Here is a 27,000-nt window from a genome sequence, read left to right on the forward strand (position 1 = left end):
GACCTTCCATATATAGAGCAGGCGGATGATTATGTGTACCACACACAACTTTTAGTTTCCAACCATCTTCCTCTTTGTGGTACTTTGCAATCAACTGAAATGGACAGTTGATTTTCTTGGTATCACCAACGTGTCTGACAGTTGCCTTTCCCTTGTATACACCACCACGATCACATCTAAGACACACCTTGTTCTTGTCGCCAGCAACATTGGTCTGAGACCTTTGGGTAACTATTACGTAGCCATTGTTAAGTCCGGTGTTGTACGCCCATTGCTTCAACTCATCGAAACACATAAACACCTAAAATAAGATTCATTTTTGTTAATAACAGGATAACGTAATACAAACATGAATAGAAAACCTGTACCTGTTCGGTTGCGAAAAAATTCCACAAAAACGGTGGCGAAAGATTCATCGGATTCCACAAAACTTTCTTCAAAATTATGCATTTCATCAACGAAATTTATCAATGTGGTTGGAAAAATAATTAGGTTGGTTATATTTTTAACAACATTTGGAAGAGATGAAGGGGGAGAAAGAAGTGAGTAAAATATACACACACTTCATTGTTAGATGTATATCGTTCAAAGAAGTAAGTGGGTAAAAAACCCTATGAGATCACACAATTTATATGGTTGAGAGATTCCTTTTATACCTAATATGCGTCTTACAATATGGTCAAAGAATCAATGAGGCCTAAATATATATGAGAGATTGATGGATTAAATACATTTCACGCTTCCTGCAAAAGTAATTGTACAATTTTAAAGATTCTTCGTCATACGTTTTGTATTATTTCCTATACAGTTCGTATAGATTACTTCTCATGAGTTTTCAAACACCTACATGCATACGATTTGTATTCTTTCATATACAGTTCATATGTTTATGTTAGATTTACATGCTTCGTATGAAATCTTATACGTCATGTCTTCCATATAATACGAACTGTATACAAAAGCATATGACTCGTATAGTTTCTGAAGCATATGACTCGTATGGTTTTCCATATGATCGTATGGCTTGCTTGATTTGACTAACTTAAATTATTATTCTATACGTTGCGTATGCCAACATATGTTGCGTATGAGGCCTATAATTAGATGGGGAAGTGATGTGTAAATTGGCTAAATGGTGTATCTCTGGCAAACCTTTTAAGGGAATGGTCATGTCGTGAATTAATATGCTTTTTAGAAAATATAATAATAAGAAATAAGGAATTCGTACAAAACCTGCCAATATATATTTAAAAACGCTTCAGAGCACAAGTTACGAAGAATTTATGAATCAGAATAATCATTGAATCATTGAATCAATATAGTAACATGTTTATCCATTACTAGCTACTATTGTGTATTGAGTACTGAATATGCCAATTTAGTTGTTTTCATATAAGAAATCTAAAATTCTGTATGTTATTCTATATATCTAGTGTAAACTAACAACATATGAGATTAACTAAAAATGGTTGTTTATAAAAAATGAAGTATAAGATAACATCTAGACTTCATTCTCTTTAGTATTAGTATACTATTAATACTAGACTAATGACCAGTGTAAAACGGACAAAAATATTTAAAAAAAACGTCAAACAAGCATTAACCTTAATATTTGAATGAATTATAAACACTGTGTTTATATAAGAACGGATTACTTTACATATATAACTCTTATATTTTTGTATTTATGATAAATTGGTGACACACTAAGTTATCATAATAATAGTACTATGATTTAACAATTGAACGTATCGTTTGGCACTAAATTTATTAATAGGTGAATAATATTATAATATGTCCGTAATGTTAACGGTAAATAATGCTAAAAAAGGCAAGAAACATGTATTGTTAAGCCGCATAAAGTTACAAATAATAAATTTAAAATTAATACCAATAACTAAACTTTCAAATATTTCTTTGTAGACAACGTTTTTCGTTATATTTGTAACTTTACATTATTTATAATCTAAGATAGGTGTTTTAAAACCATCTCTGCTTTAAGACCATCTCTGCTCTTGACTCTTGATAACGTCATAAAAAGTTAGCAATATGTAAAAGCTAGGTCTTTTAAGTATAAGCTAACTCTTGTTAATTAGTGATATATTGTCCTTGATTATTGTTGATAGTCATTACAAAACAAAGTATAACACAAAATTGTCTTCTCTTGAACTTAAAAAGAAGTTTTTTATCTTAACACGTAAAGACCACCTCTGCTAAGAAAAGTGTGATAAAACAATATTAGTAATAAATTACTTTCGCTCCAATTACATGTCTACTAATAAAAGTGTATAACCAATATTATGTTATTTTATATATTTACTTATTTTAGTAAAGCATGAAAATATTACATATACCCTACAAAATACATTAAAATTTTGAGTTTTTGAAATACAATAGTCTAGATAAAAGCAGCGGCGGAACTAAGGAGATATTGGACCCTCCGGCCAGCCAAACTTTTATGTTAATAGTGATACTTTTATGTTAATAGTGATATATACCTTAGCTATTTTTTTATATAGTTTGACCCCTTAAAACACCGTTGATAGAGTAGATGTACTGAAAAATGAGAATGAAAACAACTTGAACGAGATATAATTCCGGCAATATGAACGTGACGGGTGGCGCTGCAATAAGGTAATGCTAAATTGATATTTGAGAGACGATGTGCATTAGTTGTTGTCAAGGTGGCCAATGTGAAATTGAAAAAGGAAACAATTATTTTATTTTTTACTTTCGTTAAGCTTAAAGTTAATGCTAAATTGTAATTGAGATTTTAATGTGTATCACGTGATAATTTTATCCTATCTTAAGTAGTGTAATGTGCGTGCTATGTTGCTCATATTGATGATCTTTTACACAATTGATTTCAGGCCCGTCTCTGAGAATACAAAAAAAAATTAGGGCCTGGGACAATAAAAACAAAAGGCCCTAAAATACAAACTGAAAAACGCTTATATAACTTAGACAAATGCAATAACATCAGAACTTTGACGTTGTTTTTAGTAAAACGTATGTATATTTGCATTCTTCTCGATTCGTGTCTTTTTTTTAATTCGTTTATGTTTTTCTCTATTTACATTTTTGACATGCCGGTCACCGGATAAGCGTATACGCTTAAAGGACATAATATCTACATATAATAAAAGCAGATTCTACTATTCATCAACATAAAAACTAATTTATCCATAAACCATTGGATCATTAATCATTTAATCAAATAAAAAAATTTAGAACTTAACAATACAACTCTAAAACGTCTAAATTCTAAAACATAAAAATATTAAAATTACAAAACAAACTCATCAAAGAATTCTAAAACACTCATCAAACCAAATTCTATAAATCTAAACAAATAAATTCATTACCCATCAGAAACTAAAACGTAAAAATCAAATAAAAAAAACCTATTATTCTATTAACTATTAACCTGATTAACGGCTGCCGGCGAAGAGCACGACTTCGGCGAAGGCCGAAGGGCATAACTGCAGAAGGCCGCCGATGAAGGGTAGAAAGTCGCCGGCGCAGGCCAGAAAGGTGAAGCTTGAAGGCGACTGCGTTATGGTCAAGCGTCTCTGTGTCTGGCCGTGTGCTATCTCATTCTCAACTTCTTCTGCGTCGTTTGATTCCCAACACCCAGCAGTGTATTATTATTGTTTATTTTTTTAAATGTAACTTGAGGATGGGCCTTTAAAAACAGATGGGCTGGATACTACATATATATAATTTAAAAAAAATCCTTGGGCTCTAAACGATAGTGGGCCTGGGACTTGAGCCCTCCCAGCCCTCCCTCATAACCGGGCCTGATTGATTTGATGGAATGTGAAGAGGTAGGTCCCAGCAGAGCCCAGTTGGACCCGCAAGACTCACCTTGAAGAGGGACGTCTGCGCAGAAACCAACTGGATCCGCATGACCCACCATGCTCAGAGACGTGACGTCCTTACGCGCAGTACGCAAGTTGTTCCCGCAGGAAAAGCCTCCCAATGGTGAAGTACCCCGCCTGTTCCCGCAGCTGCGGATACAAGCCATCAGGGAAGGCTACCCGCGCAGCAAGGCTATACGCACAAGGCACTTAACTCTTAAATAATTCAGTAATGTCACCTGAATGAGTGAGCAAGCCGGGAACACTCCCGCACAAAGCCGGGAAAACTCCCTCCCAAATGAGCCAGTCCGTACGATACTGGAGGATCTTTTGTACTGTACCTGATGAGGTATGGACAAAAGATCTGACCAAGGATACAACAGCTCACTGACAACAGTATGACAAGCAGCATGCTCTTGTACTGTATCACTATTAGCCGCTGCCTACTCACCAACCTGTCGGAGGACGTGCATAGCCTGCATTTGGTGGAACAGGAATAGTACACAGCCGGCCTGGTCACTATCAGCCGCTGCCAACCACCAGCATGGCATGTGCGTAGCCCACAGTTGGCAGAACAGGAACACTATTCAGCCGGCTGTACCTGCTTGGAAACCTACCTTCGGCTATAAATACTCCAACACCTTGGAATGGTATCATCTTATCTCATATCTCATATCTTGATATATTACCTGATATCTGCTCTAGTCATTCTCTTAATATACACTTATATTCAAGAGCAATCTAGTCTGATTCTCACGCCGGAGGGTGGTCACAAGGAGGTACCCCCCCCCCCCTTCTCAGTGACGAGCTCACGGTGTCTGTTTTGCAGGTTATCAGAAGAACCATCTTCGCCGGATCTAACCCCTCGTGGGAAACATCTATTTAACCCCCAGATTGTCCATAATCTGCCCGGGGTCGATTAGTGTTTCTTCATTGGCGCCATCCGTGCATAAAAGCTAGAACTAATTTTTTCAGTTTTTTCAAACTTCTGGAAAGATTGTTAACGTTACTCAGGTCCCCAGGCCAAGAAGTAACCAAGAAACCCCGGTAACCACAACCCCAGCTACTGGAAGGAACACCGGCGAATACACACATTTTACGAACACTACCCCGGTTACCCGAGCCTGGGCAAGTGCAGTAAACAATCCTCCCCTGGGATTCATTGATACCCAGGTGGAAAGACAACAGACGAGGCCCCCCCGCCAAACACTTGAACAAGTTAAAGCGTGGGCGGAAAAACGTCAAAGGGAATTCCAAGCTGATTTGGATGAACGCTTGCGTTCACTCCAGGCTGACGAATTCGGAAGCACTCAACAGCTCAACATGAGCAATGAGTGCGAGTACTTGGACGATGATTCGGAAGAATCCGACACCGACGCAAACCCTCGCCATAGGGCGAAAGGGAAGCGTAAGGAAACGTACTTCCAACCGAGAAGGAATTTTGGAGAAACCTTCAAACCAAAAAACGCGGGTGGAAACCCACGTGACTTCTCTAAAACCTTCAGACCAACTGCTGCAAATGCGGGAACCTCCAAGTTTGCAAGGGACATTGCGGAAGCAATCGCCCCAAGAAGTGCCAAACAGATGTCAAACATCGGCACCTATGATGGTATATCTGACCCAGACGATCATTTGAACAGATTCATAGCGGGGGCAACCGTCAGCAACTAGACGGAACCCACGTGGTGTTATATGTTCCAGATGACGCTGGTTGGAGCAGCCAGAGCGTGGTTCGACCGTCTACCGGTCCACCACATCTACGATTGGGCAGACTTCCAACAGAAGTTTAGCCAACACTTCAACCAACAAAGAAAGTATACCGAAGAGCAATGGACAATCCTCAATTGCATTCGAGAGGAAGATGAATCTTTGCTAGACTTCATCACTCGCTTCAACTCAAAGAAGCTAAGTCTGGGTAATATTAGCGAAGATCTTGTTCGCGCTGCTTTCATCTAGGGCACAAAAGACCAGAGCTCATCCGCACCTTAACGGGTAAAGATGGCATGCCATCCACATGGGATGCCATCATGACAGCAGCTAAACGCTTCGCGGAAACGGAAAAGCAACTGGGTAGAGATCTTCCCCAAAGCACAAACCTCTACACCCAGAAAACAAGAGAAAACAATGTCCTTACCGCCCGACTAAACAAAAAAAGGAAGCTAGGCATTTGGCAGTCAAGGGTAAACTTTGACACTTCATCCGGCTCGCACCCTCGGTTAGGCGGAAAGGATAATATGCAGTCGTCGAACCGGAACTCCAGATGGACGCCACTCACCAAAAGCGTTACCGAGATATTCGACACCGAGAGACTCCCATGGCCAAAGGCTCCAATAATCCGAGAGCGTCACAACGCTGATCAGAGCAAATTCTGTGACTTCCACAGGACAAGAGGCCATAACACCGAGGAATGCGTAGACTTGAAGGACATCGTCGAAGCATTTGTCAGAGATGGGACGCTCACGCACCTCGTGGCGTAATGAACGCTGAGCAGGCTAATGCGTGTAGAACCCCAGTTGGGGAAAACACGAATAAAACTGCAGCTTCAATATCGGAGACTACATACTGCGTAAACAACGAGATTCCGAACCAAGTGCATATCGGCTCGAAAGGCTCGATGACACTCCCAAGAACATGGAATGGAGCTCAATTACACAGTGCATATAGATCAATTCCAAACTTGTAAAAGAAAAGGCCCAGAGCCACTTCTAATGGAAATGATTCTCCTTATCACATTGACGCTGATAACCTTACATTTATACTTAATGAACTTTCCACACTGATATGCCGGTCTGCACCGCATACATAAGTGGGGAAGTAAGTCGTTGCTTGTGGAAGGCGGCAAAACCCGCATAAACACAAAAAACGGCCAAACTTCACGCAGGTCAGTTATAGGTAAAGTTGGGTCATCCCACTAAATGAAAGTGCCGGTCCTACCCGCACAAATCATGATAGAGGAAACCGAACTAACCTATTGACAACCGCGCGTCGAACGGTTAATTTATTCAAAACACTGATATGCCCCCACCGCATAAATAAGTGTGAAAAGAAGTCGTTACGTGTGGAAGGCGGCAAAACCCGCATAAACACAAAAAACGGCAACAATTTCTAAGGAAAAGATGAGGAAAACCTTCACGCAGGTCAGCCATAGGTAAAGTTTGGTCATCCTACTAAAGCAAGTGACGGTTTTACCCGCACAATCATGATAGAGGAAACTGAACTTTAACCTATCGACAACCGCGCGTCGAACGGTTAACTTATTCAGAACACTTAGAAAATATCTTCAAGGAAAAAATGAGGAAAACCTCCACGTATGTCAGATATAGGTAAAGTTTAGCCATCCTACTAAGTGCAAGTGACGGTCTTACCCGCACAATCACGAAAGAGGAAGCAAAACTTTAACCTATTATCTGCCACGTGATAGGTTAACTTATTCAAAGTACTTAAGAAATTGCTAAGTTAAACTACAGTATGCACAAGCGAATCATACATTGTTTATGCGGCAAAACAAATGCCAAATTAAACTATAATATGCATGAGCAAGTCGTACAACGTTTATAAAGCAAGAGTGACGGTCCTATCCGCACAAAAGATTTACATTCCATATAAATTCAAGTATTACAAGAATGGACGGGTATCTACCCGCCTACAAGAGTGTAAATCTATACAAAAAACTATCCTAACAGTGGGAAGGGATCTAAAGGTTCAAGCTTCAGGACCCCTCCCTCCAAACCCACTTGTACCCGCACCATCAGTTGGCTGTGGCGGTTCAAGGAAGGTCTTGAGAATGGTTAACCCATCATCAACAGCAGCAACTTCGTTCACCTTCTCCACCACTGGATGCGGGAAGGCAGCTACTGGTTCACTGCTTGGTCATAAGCAGCTTCAGTATCTACATCATATAAAGGGAAGTTGGAAGGCGGGATGCCCTTCTCAACGAACCCTAGACCAAGCAGGAAGCCAGCCTTTTCCCCATCCTCATGAGAAGCGTTGAGGGTTGCGCTCATGGCATCGTCATATGATGTGTCCGTGAAGACCCGATGCACAACCTACAAAACAAAAATACAAGTATCAAAACCTTTTCTAAGTATAAAGAAAAGCGTGAAGACATTATGAAGCTAAGCTTACCTGCGACAACGCTTCTCGTAGAAGCCATTCCTTGGTAACTAGAGCCTCCTGGAGGGCAGCTTGAGCTTGGTTACGGGCGCGTTCGGCTTCACTTTTGTTAAGGTTGGCAAGCAACACTTCTTTAGCCGCGGCCTCTTCGACGCCCTTTAGCTTACGCTCAGTATGGTCAAGCACGCCCCTCTGGTCCAAGTCTCTTGGAGCTTCTTGGCGTCTTCCATGGCCAAGGCATCATGAGCCTGCTGAAGCCTCTCTAATTTGGCTTTAAGCTTCTCATTCTCGGTGCGTAGAGGCTCAGCAACAGCTTCAGCCCTAGTGGCCCTCTCAGTTGCGTCCCGAGCGGTTTCCTTAGCTAACCGAAGCTGTTCATTAACAGCTTGGGCAGCCTTGGAACGGGCCTCGAGACGGGCCTAAACTTCAACTTCAAGGGCCTTTAAGGCCTTCTCCTTCTCCGCAGCAACGGCGGAGAGCCTCCTGTTCTCCTCCCGGACAGCCCGCGCTTGAGCTACTTCTTGGATACGAGCTGCTTTTAACTTGTCGTTTTCACGACAAAGCAGCTCGACGCGCGGCTGCATCCGGGCTAGGAGAATCCGGAGCTCATTTGTCAACCTACCCTCCTGGTAGCTTGACATTGCTTCCCCCAGCGCCCCCCTTGGGGCGGCGTGGCGCGCCCATTCGACGCATTCTACAGGCGTCCGAATGGTTGTTCCTCGGCGGATGTTCCATCGTGGAACATACACTTCATCGGAATCCGACACTGCAAAAGCAAAACGCAGTTAGGAAAGGATGATAAAAATATATATATATATATATATATAAAATAAAATAATAAAAAGGCCAAAATAACCATACGCACCTGTAGGGTCGACGACAGGCCTGTAGCCGCCAAACCCATCACCCGAACCTAACGGATATCCATCCAAGAGGTCAGGCAGATGGGAAGGAGGCAGAGATTGGCTTGACGCCCCAACACCGGACATACCTGAAGGACCGGCCGTAGTCGCCGGCGCCGGAGGAGGCATAGCGGAGGCCGCCGTGGTAGAAACCAACGGAGGTGAACTCACAACCGCGGCCGCGGCTGTGGAAGAATCCACAGAAACACTTACCGCCGGCTCAGTGAAGGAATCAGTGAATATGGCACTGACAGCCGGCGGAGACGTCGTCACAGTTGGAACAGTTGGCCTAACCGGGTGAGCAACTGAACCAACTGAAGCAGGCGCAGTCGCCTGGGTCATCGCCTCAGGTAGGTTGACCAAGCCTACCGTCATGGGTCCGGAGGTGCTCCTCCCCGCTCCACCATGGAATGCGGTAGCATCCACGCATGCACAAAGAAGATATATAAGTATAATGGCGGAAAGATATGAAGTTAAAAGTAAAGGAAGTTTGTACTTACGGGTCCTTTTGAGCTTGAAGGTGCGAACGGGCGGGGACGAACCCGATGGAGCCGGCCTCTTCATACCGGTCACCGTCGTCGTCCTGGGCTGCTCGGAGGTGACAGTCGTCTCAGCCTCCGGAGCAGTGGTCTCAACACCACCTGGGTTCCCCGCCGCCTCCTCGCTCTCGGTCTCCGAGTTTGACCGGTTCCCCTGATCGGCGGTGGAGGCAACCTTCGCCTTGCCCTTTCCGCCAGCAGCCTTCTTCTTCCGCGTCAAGAAAGGACCGTCTGCGGATTCCTCATCAGAAGATGACAGAATTAGAGGAATTCCGGCAGAGGTTTCAGCCTGAGAGGGCGAGGGTTAAATAACTCCTTACCTGGCCGCGTGGCGCTCAGAATCGGGTGGCCCGGCGGGTAGACCTCCACAAACCGATCCCTCGTTTGCTCCAGGATGGGTAACTCGTTCTCATCAAGAGCACGAGTACCCATCCGAGCGGGACCATCAGCCTCCCGCGGGTGCAGGAGCGACTGCAAGTCATTCCCCTCTGAAATAAAAAAATAAACAGTTTAGCGGAAAAACCCTAAATCAGCAAAAAGATGTGAAGCATACCGTAAGGGATAGAGTTCAAACCGTATTCAAGGACGATGGGAATCTGCGGTGCCTCCGCCCCAGCATTCTTCCACACCCGGCTCATCCCGAGCATCACCATCCCGGACTCCGCAAAGCGGTAAACCGGAGACTGAATCTAGGAAATCTTGGCGAACCATTCCGTCTCCTCATAGTTGAAGGCGTGAAGGTTCGGGAGAGCCCTCCCATTCTTAAACGTCATAGCAAGGGGGACGACGCGAGTGGAGATATAGAAAAACTCCCGCTTCCACGACCGAAGACTGCGCTCGGTAGCGCAGATCTTCAAACCCTTGATCCGATTGACCAAGGTGTACCACCCCTGGATGCACCTCCAGGAGTAGAAGGTCATCAACCGATCAACGTAGGGCTCCACACCCAGAATGAGGCACACCCACTCAAAGTGGCGGATCTTGGCGATCGCCATCGGGTGTACCTCCGTCAGATGCACACCGTGCCTCTCCAAGACACGGTCTACAAACTTCGTCAATGGGAACCTGAGATTCCCATAAACGAAGAATGCAGCATACACCCCTATTTTGCCCTTGGGGGCATCGTACACCGTCTGGTGTGGCTCCGGAAACTCAGGCTCGAACGGCTCGAGCATGAACTTCCGGACGATGTACTGATAAAGCTCGGTGGGAAGAGCACACTGGCATTCGCCAGCAGTACTCTTATCGTCTTTATCAGACATAGACGTCGGGATCTCGACGTACACGTCAGGTTCCTCGGCGGCAGCCTCAAAATCGTGAGTAGAAGACATGGTTTGGAGGTAAAGAAGAACGATTTCAGGAGAATGCTTGGCAGAAAGTTAAGAGTATTCACCGGAAATCGTTTAGAAGGAGAAGAGAGAAGTGAAAGTGTGGATTACCAAGGACCCTCTCCCCCTTTATATACTCATCGCAATGAATGCGATGAATTTAATGCGGAGGAGAGAGAAAAGAGCTGGTGCAATGAAACTATGACACGTGGAAAAAGCAAGCTGGCAACAGCTGTTGACGGGACGAGCGCCGTAAAATCCACACCCACGCGCCCAAAAAATTGCGCCCACGCGCCTGAAAAAGCGTCTGGAATGACTATGTACTGTCACGTCGCCATAACTTCCTGCACGTCCTGAAACTGTCAGAAGAAACCGTCGGACGACGTTTCAACAGTTTGGACTGTTCTTATCCTTTCACCAACTTTTCGAATTTCAAAAAGATTCAAAAGTAAGCGGGACTATACCCCTTACCTTGGCAACCAAGTAACTATAAGACAGGTGCGAGTACAGTGTTAAGGCAAAACCCTTCACATACTTAGCAACTGCAGGGAATTGAAGCCAAGAATACCTCGGCAACCAAGTAACCATAAGACGGGTGCGGGTACAGTATCAAGGCAAAACCCTTCACATACTTAGCACCCGCAGGGAATTGAAGCCAGGAATACCTTGGAAGTAAAGTAACTATAAGACGAGTGCTGGTAGTGTCAAGGCGAAACCCTTCACATACCTAGCACTCCGCAGGGAATTGAAACCAAGAAGGATCTTCTGGGCCATGCTTGCGGAAACGGGAATAACATCCCCGCATAGCGGGAACGTCGAGAGCTAGATTGTTTGAAGCTCCAAGATGGAATTGGTTGTTTAAACATAATTGATCACTATGTTCAAAACTACCAAAACCTCATGGAGAATCTACACAAGTGGAACTCAACGCTCCTGACTTGCGAGGAGGTTACACACCTACCCGCATCATACCCAAAGATCAAGCAGAAAAGTCGGGAATTTCTGCGTGACATTAGGACTTCCGCGGGAAGAATCCCCATGGAACACCTTAAAACTAAAACCTTTTTCAAAACCCTTTGCTTAAGTCCAAAAGTTCACCTCACTTATTAACAACTCATGAGAAGAACATTGGACTGGGGGGACTTGAAGAGGTAGGTCCCAGCAGAGCCCAGTTGGACCCGCAAGACTCACCTTGAAGAGAGAGGTCTGCGCAGAAACCAACTGGATCCGCAGGACCCACCATGCTCAGAGACGTGACGTCCTTACGCGCAGTACGCAAGCTGTTCCCGCAGGAAAAGCCTCCCAATGGTGAAGTACCCCGCCTGTTCCCGCAGCTGCGGATACAAGCCATCAGGGAAGGTTACCCGCGCAGCAAGGCTATACGCACAAGGCACTTAACTCTTAAATAATTCAGTAATGTCACCTGAAGGAGTGAGCAAGCCGGGAACACTCCCGCACAAAGCCGGGAAAACTCCCGCCCAAATGAGCCAGTCCGTACGATACTGGAGGATCTTTTGTACTGTACCTGACGAGGTATGGACAAAAGATCTGACCAAGGATACAACAGCTCACTGACAACAGTATGACGAGCAGCATGCTCTTGTACTGTATCATTATTAGCCGCTGCCTACTCACCAACATGTCGGAGGACGTGCATAGCATGCAGTTGGTGGAACAGGAATAGTACACAGCCGGCCTGGTCACTATCAGCCGTTGCCTACCCACCAACCACCAGCATGGCATGTGCGTAGCCCACAGTTGGCAGAACAGGAACACTATTCAGCCGGCTGTACCTGCTTGGAAACCTACCTTCGGCTATAAATACTCCAACACCTTGGAATGGTATCATCTTATCTCATATCTCATATCTTGATATATTACCTGATATCTGCTCTAGTCATTCTCTTAATATACACTTATATTCAGGAGCAATCTAGTCTGATTCTCACGCTGGAGGGTGGTCACAAGGAGGTACCCCCCCCCCTTCTCAGTGACGAGCTCACGGTGTCTGTTTTGCAGGTTATCAGAAGAACCATCTTCGCCGGATCTAACCCCTTGTGGGAAACATCTATTTAACCCCCAGATTGTCCATAATCTGCCCGGGGTCGATTAGTGTTTCTTCAGAATGAGTAGAATGAACCAACAAGAACTTACTTTATTCAATTTGAATGATTACAGTGATTGGTGTGTTCTTGATCACAAACATTGACCCTACTTATACATCACGAACATGTACGTTCGTTTAAAGTAACACATTTCAAACTTTACCCTAATTTGATAATTGTACATGAAATTATATACTTTCTATATTGACACTTCTAGACCCTAAACTTACATAGACTCTTTAAACATATAGTTTGACTTACATAAGCGACCTTTGTACTTGTAACAAAGAGTGTTTAACACCACATACTAAATGTAAAACATAATCAACACTTGAAATAGGTTGGTTCGGTTGTGATCTCATGGGTGGCTTGGAGGAGATCGAGATAACAATTAAATTAATTTATATTTATCCGTTTACTTTTATTCAAGTTTGGTTTAACCATAATCTATTTTTTGTAGTGTTTTGAGTTTGTTTATGTTTTGGTGTTAGACTATGAGTTAATATACTATATAAGTTATGGTTATTTTGTTTATGTACGTTTTCATAAGTAGAATCAATAAGGAAAAAAGAGTCACTTGTGTCGAGCAATCTGTTGTTCCGGTTCGGTTTGATTTGTGATCCAATTAGCAAGTTTAACACTAAAAATCTACGTACGTAAATGATAGACACGGATATTTTTCGCTCACAAAACCCACCCACGTGCATAAAACATGTAGCCTCATTGGCTCCTAGGCTTATTAAAAGTAAAACAAAGTTGTGTACGAAACCTGCCCATGTATATTTAAAAGCATCTGAGCACAATTAAGTTACTAACAATTGATGTGACAAGGAGTTATTCATAAACGACGAATAATTAAGTTTTAATAATTAAAATGAAGAACAAAAAGTGAAGAGTTGTTGAAATAGTAATTAAGACCTACCAAGATGATCATGACTGCAGAATGATTTATGTGCTTGTCATCAAATTCTGAATATGATAAATAAGCTTAGGTTTTTAGCGTACGAGCGACATATTAAATTATGACTGAAGCAAGTGCCGTATGTATGTCTGCTGCATGACTTGAATGCTTATTTTATTATACAAACTACTTCCCTATTATGACAAGCAAACAGTGTACTTCTGCATGCTTACATCACTCCCACCCGTGCCATTTGCTTTCTCATAAAAGCAATATAAATATGGGCCATCAAATGCCTAATCCCACATCGGTTTAAACAGCCGTTTGGATAGAGGTCAAATGAATAATTTGACAAATAAAAAAATCAATGTTTGGCCAAAGTGCGATATTGATCAAACGGACGTTCTGATCAATAATTTTCAAAATTATCATCTATAATATGTGATTACTATATTACGTGATACATATATTATGCGATAACTACATTACGTGATATTCTATGTCAATAACTATATTAATTCTATGATAACTGCTTTATGCGTAAACGACAAGATGCAATAACTATTGAGAATGTGAAAATCATCAAAGAATGTGATAACTTACTCAGTTCTTTGCATAAACCCTAAAACCGATCGAATCTTCTTCATATTACAAAAAAATCTTGAAACATGAATCAAGCTTGTAACTTTCTTCATCCTTGGGACTCGATTAACAATCCTTGAAAGTTCCATGCATAGATCTAACCAAAACTCAAGTTTTTTCAATGAAAAGTAATCCTTGAAACAAAACCAAATGTCGAGATCCAAAAAAGATGGAGCTTGAGGTTGAATCTAAATATTTTCAACAGTGAACCAACTTGAATTCACTAGAAAAACATTCCCTTCTCAATCCGAGCTAGCTCGAAAGGTTGAGGAAGAACTCCGAAGAAGAGAGGAATGTGGTGATGTGGATTAGGGTTTACTCATTTTAAAACCCTGTAATTAGGATAGTTTCACTTAGCCCTCTTGCACTTCATAATATATTTCAAACGCACAATAAATAATAAATCCTTTATTATCATTTGTTTAAAATGATTCACAAAAGTTCTGGACATTACAAGTTACACCTTAATTTCAGTCAATCATGACTTAATTATCTGGTAAAAACACCTAACTAAATTTTTCCTAAATGCATTTGGAGACACATTCATTTGTCATTTCAGATATGTTCAACAACCATGTATAGGAAGTTGAATTAACTTTATCAGGAGAGGCTCGGAGGGTTGCGAACCGCACCATCAGCCGGGGCACATAAGTTTCAGGGGCACAAACTTTTTTATACATATGACATATATATGTTTTTTGGTGTTAATGATAAGGTTATTTACAATGATTTATTAGATAATTACATACTCGGAATGGTTTCTGCTTATTACAAATTGGCCGATAATTACATACGGGCCTTTTTATTTTGGGTCGGCCGATGTATTTAAATTCTCAGAGACGGCTCTGAACTTTATAGTAATAATAATATAATAAATATTACTAAATCATATCAATCAATTTATTTAACTTCATTAATTTTATTAGCATATAATTACTTTCTATACATATAACAATACTTACATTTTGAGCTAACTTATTATATAGTTTTGTTTATACAAAAGAAACAAATCTCTTTTCTATCAAACAAATTTCTTTCTTCTGCTGTCTAGGTACTACGTTCGGACCCACAATGATTTACTTCCTTAGATAGAACCGGTCCCTAGGTGTTTATCTTTTTAGCTAATTGCCATAGAAATGGTCCCATGGTGCTTTAGTCTTTTAGCAAAAGTTTTTCATAAAAATGGCCCCTTGGTGGCTTGGTGTTCAACTTTTTAGGGCGACTGTCATGGAGATGACACATCCTGAAAATGACAGTGTGTAGTAATTCAGTTAAGACATAAAAAGATAAGTGGAAATATAGTATATTACTATTCTTCTACAAATTGGGGAAAATCTTTTCACGAATTAGGACTAACTTTCTTAAAAAAGTAAAAAAATAATAATAATAAAAATCCACCAAAGATACCTGATATAAGTGAATAAAATTCAAAGCATCAATCAGTGAAAAGAAAAAAGTCTATGCGATTCCCATAACTAACAAGATACCTGTATGTGAATATTCATTGTATTACGATCTGGTTCAGCTTTATCCGGCCCGTTCATCACAATTTGAAATTATCTGGAACAATCAACCGAAATCTATGTCCTTAACCTTCTATGTTAAGGGAGAATGATGCTTTCAAAAAGGGGTGTTCAGTACAAAATAAGAATACATGTTTATATAATTAAAAATCAAAATAACAAGATTTTAAACTCAATGTTAAATTATTTTTCCATCCCCTTTTTTTAAGTGATTTTAACAAATTTATTTTATCAGCATATCATTCCGCTTAAGCTTCAATAGGTGGTTTAAAAAAATCTATAAACATAGATTATATCTCATGTTTTATTTTCAGCATCGATATCATAATTATATCTTATTCCGTCCATCTACACGGCAATATGTCCTATCATCATCTTTAGTTTAATTAGTTACAAACGTTCTTAATTTGTGGTAAGCACAGACACTCGCAAAGTGGTTTCTCTTATGTAAACCTCCTTGTTATAAGGGTGGGTGGGGGGGGGGGGACAAAGGTGTATTGGTGCAAGAACACGGCTCCACGGGTCTACAAAATGGGTCATTTATGGGGTGCGACATGGAGTTGTCGCCTGATGCTCTTGTTTTATTATTATTATTATTATTATTATTATTATTATTATTATTACTATTATTATTATTATATGTTTTTCTGTGTGTTATATATATATATAAATAAATATTGGGTTACCACACCATTACACTATTAAAACAAAAACCACTCATTTGCTGACTGTGCGTCACATGACATAATCATATTGTCAACTCGGATAGGCTTATAGAACTCATTGTTCAACTCGTTCACTCAGATTTACTGTATTTTCCAGTAAAAGTATCGGCATTAATCTCATAATCATATTGTCGATCTCCTTTTTGTGTAGAGTGTTGCCAAATCTAAAAAATAAATAAATAGCGACATTACATATAAGAACATGACTAACCTTAACACAAAAAAAAAACGAACAACCTGACTAGTAGAAAAACCCGAACCAATTTTTTTTATTTTAATCTAACGCAGACCTGACCCGAACATTAAAAAAATGATGGAAATACGACTCAAGCAAACATCACTCACGGAATGTAGTTGAACGGGGTTGGGAATCAAGAAGAACCGGTGCTTCTAGTTGATGAGTCTAGAGAATAATTTTACTGACAAGGGATGATGGATTGCAACCAATTGGAGACGGACCACCTTCAATCCTATAAATCAAAATATTCACCTTCTACATTAAGTCATTAATATTCCAAACAAGAAAGTTGGATACAAAGACTTGAACTCAAACATAGAGGTGGGGATGCATATTTAAGGGCAAGTAGTAAGAAAAACCTACTTGTGTCACCTCATCACAAAAGATAATGATGGTACGAGTGTGACTTTCTAGGAAAACACATGTTTTGCGTCTTAAGAAAATGATATCAATATATCTTTATATTAGGTTACTCGAAAATCTAAATCGTAAAGCGGAAAGGGAATTTTGTAGGTATGTTCATCAGCAACACTTATGGGAGTTTACTTGTACTCACCAAGGGGTTTAAAAAGTTTGTTAATATGCTACATGCAACTCTGGTTTAAACATTTACTTTTAACTTGAATTTAACTTAAAAGTTCTGCCAAAAGTTATTTAACTTGAATCGCAACAACGCTCCATATGGTACCTCGTAACATTTTGTAATCAATGATTGCGAGAATAATTCTTTTACCGTATGTTATTGACCTAATTCCAACTGTTGCTCATTTTCGCCTACTTTAATCTGCTCCAAATTTGTGTTATAATGTTATGAATCAGACCCGAGCCCAACCAGGCAACCAGCCTAGTTAAGGATATAACGAACCGGAGTTAATACCACATTGCCACATTTGTTTTAAAATTACTTTTGTAAATTAGTAACAGTATCATGAACTATAAGTTTTTTTTCTTAGAAATATTGATAATTTTATTATTCTAGACTTTTTAGTGGCCATGAAAATTTGAACTTGTTATATATTCCAATAAAACCCTAATTAGATGGTTTAATTCTATTTGGCGTACCAGCTACTTCTACACATGCAGATATAGTCTGTCCACGTACAAACCTTCCTCAAGAAATTCTCTAAAATAACGGTTGATTTAATAAAGAAAATTATCGAACATTGTTATTAATCTAGTACATGTTACGTTTTTATTTCCTGACAATGAAACCAATCTAAACTAGTTGTCATCACTTATTACCATTCCTGATTACCATGATAATTTATTAAAACACAGGAGATGCTGGTGGCGAAAAGATCATGGCAAAGTTATTGGGTACACTATTCCAGCCACCATCCAGAACAACAAATTCTTCCCACAAGTCAGGGGATCTCAAAGGATTGCCATTGATGAAGTTTTCATCATTAGCGTACTTGAATTCCTCAAACGGCCCCATTTTTGTTTCGATATGATCATTGTGTTTCGCGGTAGGACCTTGATTGCACGAACCATTGCTTTCGAAGTTTTTATTCAATATGGGTATGGGTGGTACTGAAGCAACGGAAACATTTGAGGTGGATAGGAGTGATTGGAGACTCTCGTTGTTGATGGAGTAATTTGACCATAAGTTTCCTTGCCATACTTTAAGGATATCAAGGCATGGTAGATACGAAGCTGACATGTTTGTGGGTGTTTTTTTATAGAGGTCGTGGATAGAAGATGTTGAATCGTTAAAATAGGTTGAATTGGTCTTTGGTTTTTGAACAAGCCTAGCTTCGGCCTCTAGCCGAGCAGCCTCCCATTGAGCCATGTGGTTGAGGTTGGAGCCTAAGAGTTGGGTACCACTTTTTGGCTTGTGGGTCATTGGATCAATGCCCATTTTAGTCATCCTCTTCTTGATATGTGAGTTCCAATGATTCTTGATCTCGTTGTCGGTCCTTTTTGGTAAGTGAGCAGCAATAGTTGACCATCTAAACATAAAATATACATTAGATTCGAACTGTCCAAGAAGTTGTATGAAGAGATTGTTAATTACAACTTCTTGTTGGTTCACTTTGATTTGAATTTTTTGGCTTAATAGGTGGTTTATGATTCAACAAAATACTTAGCTCTAGACAGTTCACTATCTTGCTTGGGTGGCAAACGAATTCGATAGAGTTTGGTGAATAACAATAAGCAACAAGTTAATTTTGTTGAAAATTTTACAGGGTTCGCTTGTCACCCGTGTAAAGCTTCTCTAGTTCCCTTGTCACACTAGGGGACTCCAAAAGTAAAAAAAAAATGTAATGCTTGCAAGGGTAGTAAATTATCTAAAAGTAAAGAGCTTCCCCATTGTTAGGTTACATCCAAAGGTATCACCCATAATGTCCTTTTTTGTTCGATGTTCAATAGGAAGAAGAGAAGAGGAACCACTGCCCAATGGTGCTTTTACGATATAAAAGTACTTATAATCTTTAATGATCCAAAAATATAGTTTCTTTTTGGCAATGGTTATTCATACGCCCTTTTTGGTTATTCACACACTCTCTTAACACACACCCTATCAATATATACACCCTATAAAGGGTGTATAAATAACACATCCCTTGTTTTTTAAGTTGCTAGGTTCCTCTCTCATTGTAACAATATTTTGACAGTTTTTAAGAAAAGGGAAATTAACCTGCCCTAGACCATTAACATTAATTGTAACCCATGGGGGTCTAAATCATCAAATAGTACCTGTTACCAAGAAGAGCATGGAGTTGAATAATGGTCCTTTCTTCTTCCAAACTGAACTTGCCTCTCTTGATATCTGGCCTCAAATAATTCGTCCATCTTAACCGACAACTCTTTCCACATCTCTTAAGCCCTACACGTCAAAACAATGCATATTTAATGGCCATACAAAAAATAACTAAGATGCATGCATGGGAGCTAGTGCATATGATTACCGGCTTTAGCGGGCAAAGAGCGCCAACTTCCATGGCCAAATTGTTGAATATAGGACATTAGCTTTCGGTCTTCTTCGGGTGTCCATGGCCCTTTCTTCATGACCCCGACTCCTAACTCAACAATATTACTAATACTATTGTTTTGTTTCGTCTTCTTCTCGGAGCTTACCATCTTATAAATCTATCTTCTCCTACACTTGAAAAGGACCCTAGGTGTGTACCTTATTCTTCCTGGATATGTTTTAAAACATGTAAGGAACTCTAGGCATAATGTTCACGACACAACATGAGAAAGAGATGAAAGGGAAAGGCGAGTATATATGGAAATGTATAGTTTGATTATTCATTGGAAAGAGGGCTATATAAGGAAAGAAAGGATGTAATGTCAATATCAATAATTATTAAAAATAATTATTAATGGTATATAGTCTGGGACACCTACACTATACATAATTAAGCCACAACCATATAGGACATTCTAAGTTCTAAATAATTATTACATACACATTATTAGGGTACTGTGAGAACCACCGTCTATATATAAGTTATGAGAATTTTAAAAATCACATAAATACATGTTTTTTATCATTTTCGGAAGATCTTTTCAATACACTTTTAGGAGTATTTTCATAAAAAAACGTCGAGAGAATTTTAAATAATAAATCGATAAAAATTACCATTTTCACATGTTACATATGCTACATGCATTTTTACATAGGATATTACATATGTGACATACTTAAACATGGGTTTTGTCGTTTTTTTTAAATTATATAGGTGCTTTTTACATGTTTTTTTTCTACCGGTATGTCAAAATGTTTCCAAATTTTTAAAAAACAAACTAACATGGTTGTTGGTTTTTTTCAAAGTTCTCACAGCTAATAGTTATTCTCAAAAGAACCTAACACCCCCACACACATATACACACACAAAGCAGTTTTTTTTCCAATAATTGTGGTTCATAGCTACCAAGTTTTATGACTCAAATCAGTAATGAAGAGAATAGAAATACTCCACAACTACTACATATGTACACATGCAAACTTTCATTTAACATAAAGGTATCGGAATAAATGTGTCATGATACCATTACTAGTATGAGGTACGCAAACACAACAAATTTACTGTACCATGTGTGACAACAATTATGATGCCTAGATTTTTGTATTTTTTACGTCAATCTAGTCTTCTAATTATCTGCTCCTAATATTTAACTAAAGCTAGGGCTTGAACTCAAAACTCACAAACTCTTAAGAATGACAACTATTTTACACAATGCCTCGATACCGCCAGGTAGAAAGTCCTTTTGTAATTAACACCAATCATAACGGCTAGACTGAAAGTCCTTTTGATCAAACTCCCACGACTCCGTTCTAGCTTTTAGGTTTTTTTTTAATTTTAAAGGGTTATTACAAATGATGAATTGCTTATTTAGTAGTTCTTCATCTAAGTATAATGAAAGGTTTGATTGAATTCTTCAAGAAAGAAAACTATTTAAAAAAAAAGAAGGGGGGGGGACCCTTAATTAGATCCCAACTAGTAGATGGAAATTTTAATTCAAACACTAAAGAAAGAAATCCAAATTATTTTATCAAAAGATTAAGGAAATTTGGGGAGGGGCGACATAACGACCTAACACACAAGAAATTTGTCGTTCTAATAAAAATAAGATAATGAAATCTTCATTACTTCTGATCCCTTGTCTGTCTCTTGCTTTCGTCTTCCACACCGGCACGGGCCCATAATGTCTCGCAACACTCCATCGAATCGAACTGAGCCCAACCCATTGATGTCCACGAGCCCAACATGTGAGCCCGTAAATGGCCATGCACCATAATGTACAAAAGAGAGTTGTGGGATGAAATTGATGATTATGATGAACTCCTTACCTGCAACAAATTAGTATTTAAAAAAGTAGGTATTGGCCTACTATCAAATTCATTTTGTTCATTTAATTCATGCATGCATTAATTATGAAGTTATGCATATTTTAATTTCTAGATGGATCGTACTAGACTACCATGGTCCATGTCCATGATATCATGTATACTTTTAGACGATTTTAATATAGAAAAATCTCACTTTTTATTATCAATTTAATGATCTAGATATCGTGCTCTAATAAAAAACAAATATATTTGAAATTTAAATACCTATAATTAATATGGGTAAGTAAAGTCCCGTCTCTAAAAGGAATCAATAGAAGGTGCATGTAAAACTCATATTAATTATTAAAATATGCTGACAAACGATGTCAAGCGGCAACCGAATGATTAACCAAATCCAAAGTTAAGGTTTAGACTACCAAAAATCCAAAGTACAACTCAACCCTACACCCGGAGATGGTTATGAGGTCTTTCGCTTTGCATCTAAATCTTGAATATCTTGATTATGCTATTGAAAGATGAGTGCATGAGTGATTATGGTGATTAGGAGATGATATTATGGTGAAAAATAGCCTCCAAAACGCTCCTGGATGGTAGAGAATAAATAATAATTGACCTTAGGGTTTTTGCCTCTTAAATACGGAAGAAACAACCTAAAATAAGAAACCCCGTCAGACTTGGTCGTAGCCTACGGCCAGGCCACCGTAGCTTACGGCGGAACGGCTCCCCAGTTGGTCGTAGGCTACGACCAAATCCCCGTAGCCTACGTCTGCTTCAATGCTAAGCACCTCAATTTCCTTTTTCCTCAACTTTCGATCGTCCAGTTAAACTCTCGATCACTCATCTTCTTATAATCTTAATTTCTTCTTCCTTAAACACTTCAAATTAACTCTGTTAAGCTATGTCCACATGTATACATAAAAACACTCAAAGTACTCGAGTTTGATGCATTTAAACAATTAAAGTACACGATATTACACACCATACACACGTGTTTTCACACATGTTTTCACCCCCACATCACCTAGTGATCGTAAAAATTTGAATATTTTATCTATATTATATTATAAAACAATTGATAATGGCAACTTATGAACTTTTAAAGTTTAAGAATTTTACAACATTTCATGTATAAAATACAATACTTGATACCTTTAATTTAACTATTAAAAAAATTTTAAAACGTAAACTTGTCTGCATATTAAAAGATTTTTACCTCGGATTAAATGAAAATGCTTTGTATTTCTTCCAAACTTTTGTAACACTTAATAATTAATTAAAGTGATTACTATATAGAATAGTAAGCAAGTTTTAGAGTTGTTTTAAATCATGTCATTGATAAAAAATTTAATTAAATCAGGCTACTAAAGTTTTCCTTGTATTTCAATCCTTAATAATTTACCTGAATATTATGTTATCTAGGTTTTTTTTAAAGATTTTGACATTGCATAATATTTTTTAAAAATTGAAAAATTTTAGTAAAAATTTGGAAAAATAATTTTTAAATTGCGAATAATTGCAAAAAAAAAAGTCTGAAAATTTGCAAAAAAAAATAGAATGTAAGAAATCACTTTTTTTTAAGTTACGACTTCTTATAAGAGACCACCAATTCTTTTAGAAAATTTTGAAAGAAATTCCAAGGTGATATTAAAATATTTAATAGTAGAAGACGATGGTAGGGTTTGGAGATGGAAGTTGTAACTGTGTATAATGAATCGGCGTTCTGTTTTTCCATAATTTTTATTTTTATAAATTTGAAAAAAAAAAGAAACTAGATTATTTACTATCCATATAAAATATCTAGGATTGAAACATACAAAAAAAAACTTTAGTGACCTGATTGAAAAAAATATTTTATGAGTGAACTCATTGAAACAATTCCAAAACTTGATTACTATTATATAGAGTAATCTCTTAATTTTTTTTGAAGGGCCGATTTTATTAAAACAAAAAGACCAATTACAAGAGGCAAGTAACCCAAACAAATACAACAATTCAAACAGCCAATTATAATGGAAAATTAACGAAATTGAATTGGCACCAGTTCTTAAGTTCTAGTTTTGTATCCTTGCTCCTTTTCTTCACCCAAAAAACGGGGCCATTTTTACATTATTCGCCATTTTGGAATACACGAAAGGAACGCACTTAAAAATGATATCATTTCTCGATATCCAAGTCATCCAAAACGTAACCGCTAAGATAGATTGAACCGCAAGACACGTCTTTTTGCACTTTAATATTTTACTTGAAAAGTGAAGAATTTCTTCCACCAAATTAAAAATCCACCCTTTAAACCCACTAAATATATATTAAAAGAGTTTTGAGAAACCTTTGTGTTTCTTCCCCCAACAACCTTGATTGAATCTTCATCTTCAATGGACAATAAATTCAAACCTTTAAATCGCTGGATGGAATTAGAAGAAGCAGCATCAATGTGAATTTGGAAGGCTTTTGTTTCAAATTGAAGAAGTAAAAAATTTAAATCTTTTATATCATTCCATGAGTTTGACAAAGGCCATTAGTTTCATAACTTCGTTAATTGTAATAAACTAGGACATATGTTAAAGAAAAAAATCAAGCCCAGTTATGAACAAGGAAATAGGTTCTGTTGACAAGTTCAATTTCCAGTTCCTAACTAAGCAATTAACCTTGTTTCACCATCTTTATCGTATATATATGATTGATCAATCGGATTATATATAATTGCCATCTAAATGATTTGGTCCTCGGGTCATGACTAGATGCTCTAGTGTCGTAAGTATCATGTATAATAATATATATACTGATCATACAATGAGAATAATTAAAAATGAAATGTGATCTAGTTGTAACATTTAACTATGATGAATATAGTTACAATAAATCAAATTACTTAACTAAAGTTATCCTAAATAATATATTTTGTCTAATAGGTCAAGATACTCTACAATAATGCCTTAACGTACGATAGGTACGTGAGGCGCTTAAAGGTAAAAAACAAAGGCAAAAATACTAAAACGCTCAAGACGCTCAGCCGAAAACCTAAAACGCTCAAAAACGGTTTTCGTGAATAAAAGTAAAAATTGATGATTAACGATCCAAAACTGTTTATTTCGGTGAACCAATGATTAATTGGATATATATTGACGATTTCGAGATCTTGTGATGTGATTTCATGGATCGATTTCATGAAATATAAGTATTCTTGTACGTTAAGCAATTACCGTATTGCATCTTTTCTCATCTAATCATTGGTAATATATTCTGTCATATGTTGATCTAATTCTATAACTCCTGATTATGAAAATATTTAGATCGTTTTACAGAAGAAAAAAAAAACAAGATCAAAATTAATTCATAGATTTGGAAATCTATATTTCCAGATTTTTGTCTAGTTTGTTACATTTATTGCAAAACTGTACTGAAAATTAATGTGCTATTGAAGCATGAAGATCGACTGGCGAAAACTAACAACCGGATTAAGTGAAAATACTAGTTATAAACAGGAACCTTAAGTTTTGTCGGTTGGTTTCATGATGTGTGTTCAGGGTTTTTTTGGTTATGATTTGTTTGCTTAATGCTTCCAGAAGGCTTGCTTCTACTGCAAGAAGATCCTCACAATCTTATTCAATTATAATTTCATAATAATATTGCTTTCAAAAGCTAAAAGAATAATAAAGAAAAGGCAGGCCGGAGCAGCCCGCTATGATTACTTGCACGTACGTTTTGTAAGTATATTATATTATTATATGCAACTATAGAGGTAGGGTATCAAAAAGACCCAAATACTCTTAAGCATCATCCGCAGGTCAGTAGAAAGCTTCCTGCGATCCACCCGCGGGACATATGGATCACCCGCATAACTGGTATAAGGAGCAACAACCTTATGTCGCACGCGGAACCATTCAGGCATCCTCACATGTCATCCGCATGATGAAGCATTCATCCGCTAAAAGGATTCAGAAGCGATGCCATCAGGACGGCTGTAATTAACCAATTACCTTCTAGAAAGATTCTCACAATTGTTACTTTGAGAATACGTGATCCGTAAACCAACAAAGGGAGGACACCTGGCCAGGTTATTATAACCGTGCACATGGCCAGGGATTGATCCGTCCTATCATAGAATAACACGTGTCTAGGTTGTTATACTCATGCACATGCAACGTATAGCTCAACCTATCACATAGAGACACGTGTCCACACAGTTACGAGAGCATCTTCTAAAAAGGGACAGCTGGCCAAATCATTTTCCCACATCCTTCGGCTATAAATACCCTCTCAACCCTTATGAGGTATTCATTCACTCCCCACTATCTACTCTCAATATTCAAGTACTTTCTCTACATCAGAACTGTACTTATTCTCACGCCGTAGGGTGGTTACGGGAATACCCCCCTCTTGACCTTCTCGTAACGAGCTCATGGGTCTGTTTTGTAGGTTCCAGTCACTGGACTTTGGGAAGTTGTGCTCATATCGTAGTTTGTTGTTATCCGTATCCTACCCTGTAGACTCATTGGATCTAGGACCCGTTAAAGGAAGCAGATCCGTGTTTCTTCAACAACTATGATCTAGAGTGACAAAGAAGCAAAATCTAATGAATTGTGCAACATCTAATGCAGGGCGGCTCTGAGAATCCTCGAAACGTTTTAGGCCCGTGACAAGTAGTAAAAATGCGGGACAAGTGATATAGATTTGTGTCTCTTTTAGATTTGGTTTAATAGTTTAAATAATTATTGGCGTTTGCGGTACAATCTTTTAAGAGAGAAAAGAATAATAAGACATAAAAAAATACATTCTGTTGTTTTCAAGACTTAAACTTTCGACCTTTGTCTTTTTATACAATAAAATTTTCAGCTAAATTAAGGAAATTTTGATGTACACCAACACGATGTATAATCTAAAATATTACTTTAAACATCTATATTTAAAAAAAAAATTGGGCCCTTCGAAAGGCCGGACCTAGAGTCGTAGCCCACCCTGCCACTCCTTTGGGTCGGGCCTGATCTAATGCATAGTTGAAACAGGGTTGTGAATTTCTAGCACTACACGAAAACCCAACTCGAACCTAACATGCAATTTCCGGAATTGATATAAACAAGTTCAGATCGAAACCCCTGGGGTTTAGGTCAGCCTAGTGAGTTCATGGTTGTGTATCTTATGCCAATATTTAGAACTAAGTAGAAAACTTAATATTTTTTAACTAAAGTATGAGTGTTTTATATAAATATATATTTTTGGTTGTAAAATGTAAATTTCAAAGTATTAATGCGTGGAAACAATAAAAAATTCAGGTGAAACGGGTCGTGTTCATGTCGATCCGTGAGGGGTTTTACGTGTAAACTTA

The 27,000-nt window shown here is 38.6% G+C and overlaps 2 protein-coding genes across 2 annotated transcripts in view; both read right to left on the reverse strand.

Annotated features, from left to right (window-relative positions):
* The window catches only part of LOC143554397 (uncharacterized), a 78,934-nt gene extending 58,740 nt beyond the window's left edge, over positions 1–20,194 (reverse strand). The window contains exon 1 of the mRNA XM_077044163.1: positions 19,986–20,194. The gene's annotated coding sequence lies outside the window, so the exon portion shown is untranslated. The remainder of the gene's footprint in view (positions 1–19,985) is intronic.
* LOC143554396 (transcription factor MYB106-like) lies at positions 18,091–19,986 on the reverse strand. The gene is made up of 3 exons (XM_077044162.1): positions 19,789–19,986; positions 19,577–19,706; positions 18,091–18,828 (listed from the first exon to the last, which is right to left on the reverse strand). Exons 1-3 carry the CDS (start codon positions 19,958–19,960, stop codon positions 18,144–18,146), a joined length of 987 nt encoding a protein of 328 aa, XP_076900277.1. The 5' UTR covers positions 19,961–19,986; the 3' UTR covers positions 18,091–18,143.
* Positions 20,195–27,000: the final 6,806 nt, after the last annotated feature.

The sequence above is a fragment of the Bidens hawaiensis genome, unplaced genomic scaffold (genome assembly GCF_021521415.1).
Source record: "Bidens hawaiensis isolate Kalapana, Puna unplaced genomic scaffold, B.hawaiensis_p1.1 tig00017670_1, whole genome shotgun sequence".
NCBI classification, from domain to species: Eukaryota; Viridiplantae; Streptophyta; class Magnoliopsida; order Asterales; family Asteraceae; genus Bidens; species Bidens hawaiensis.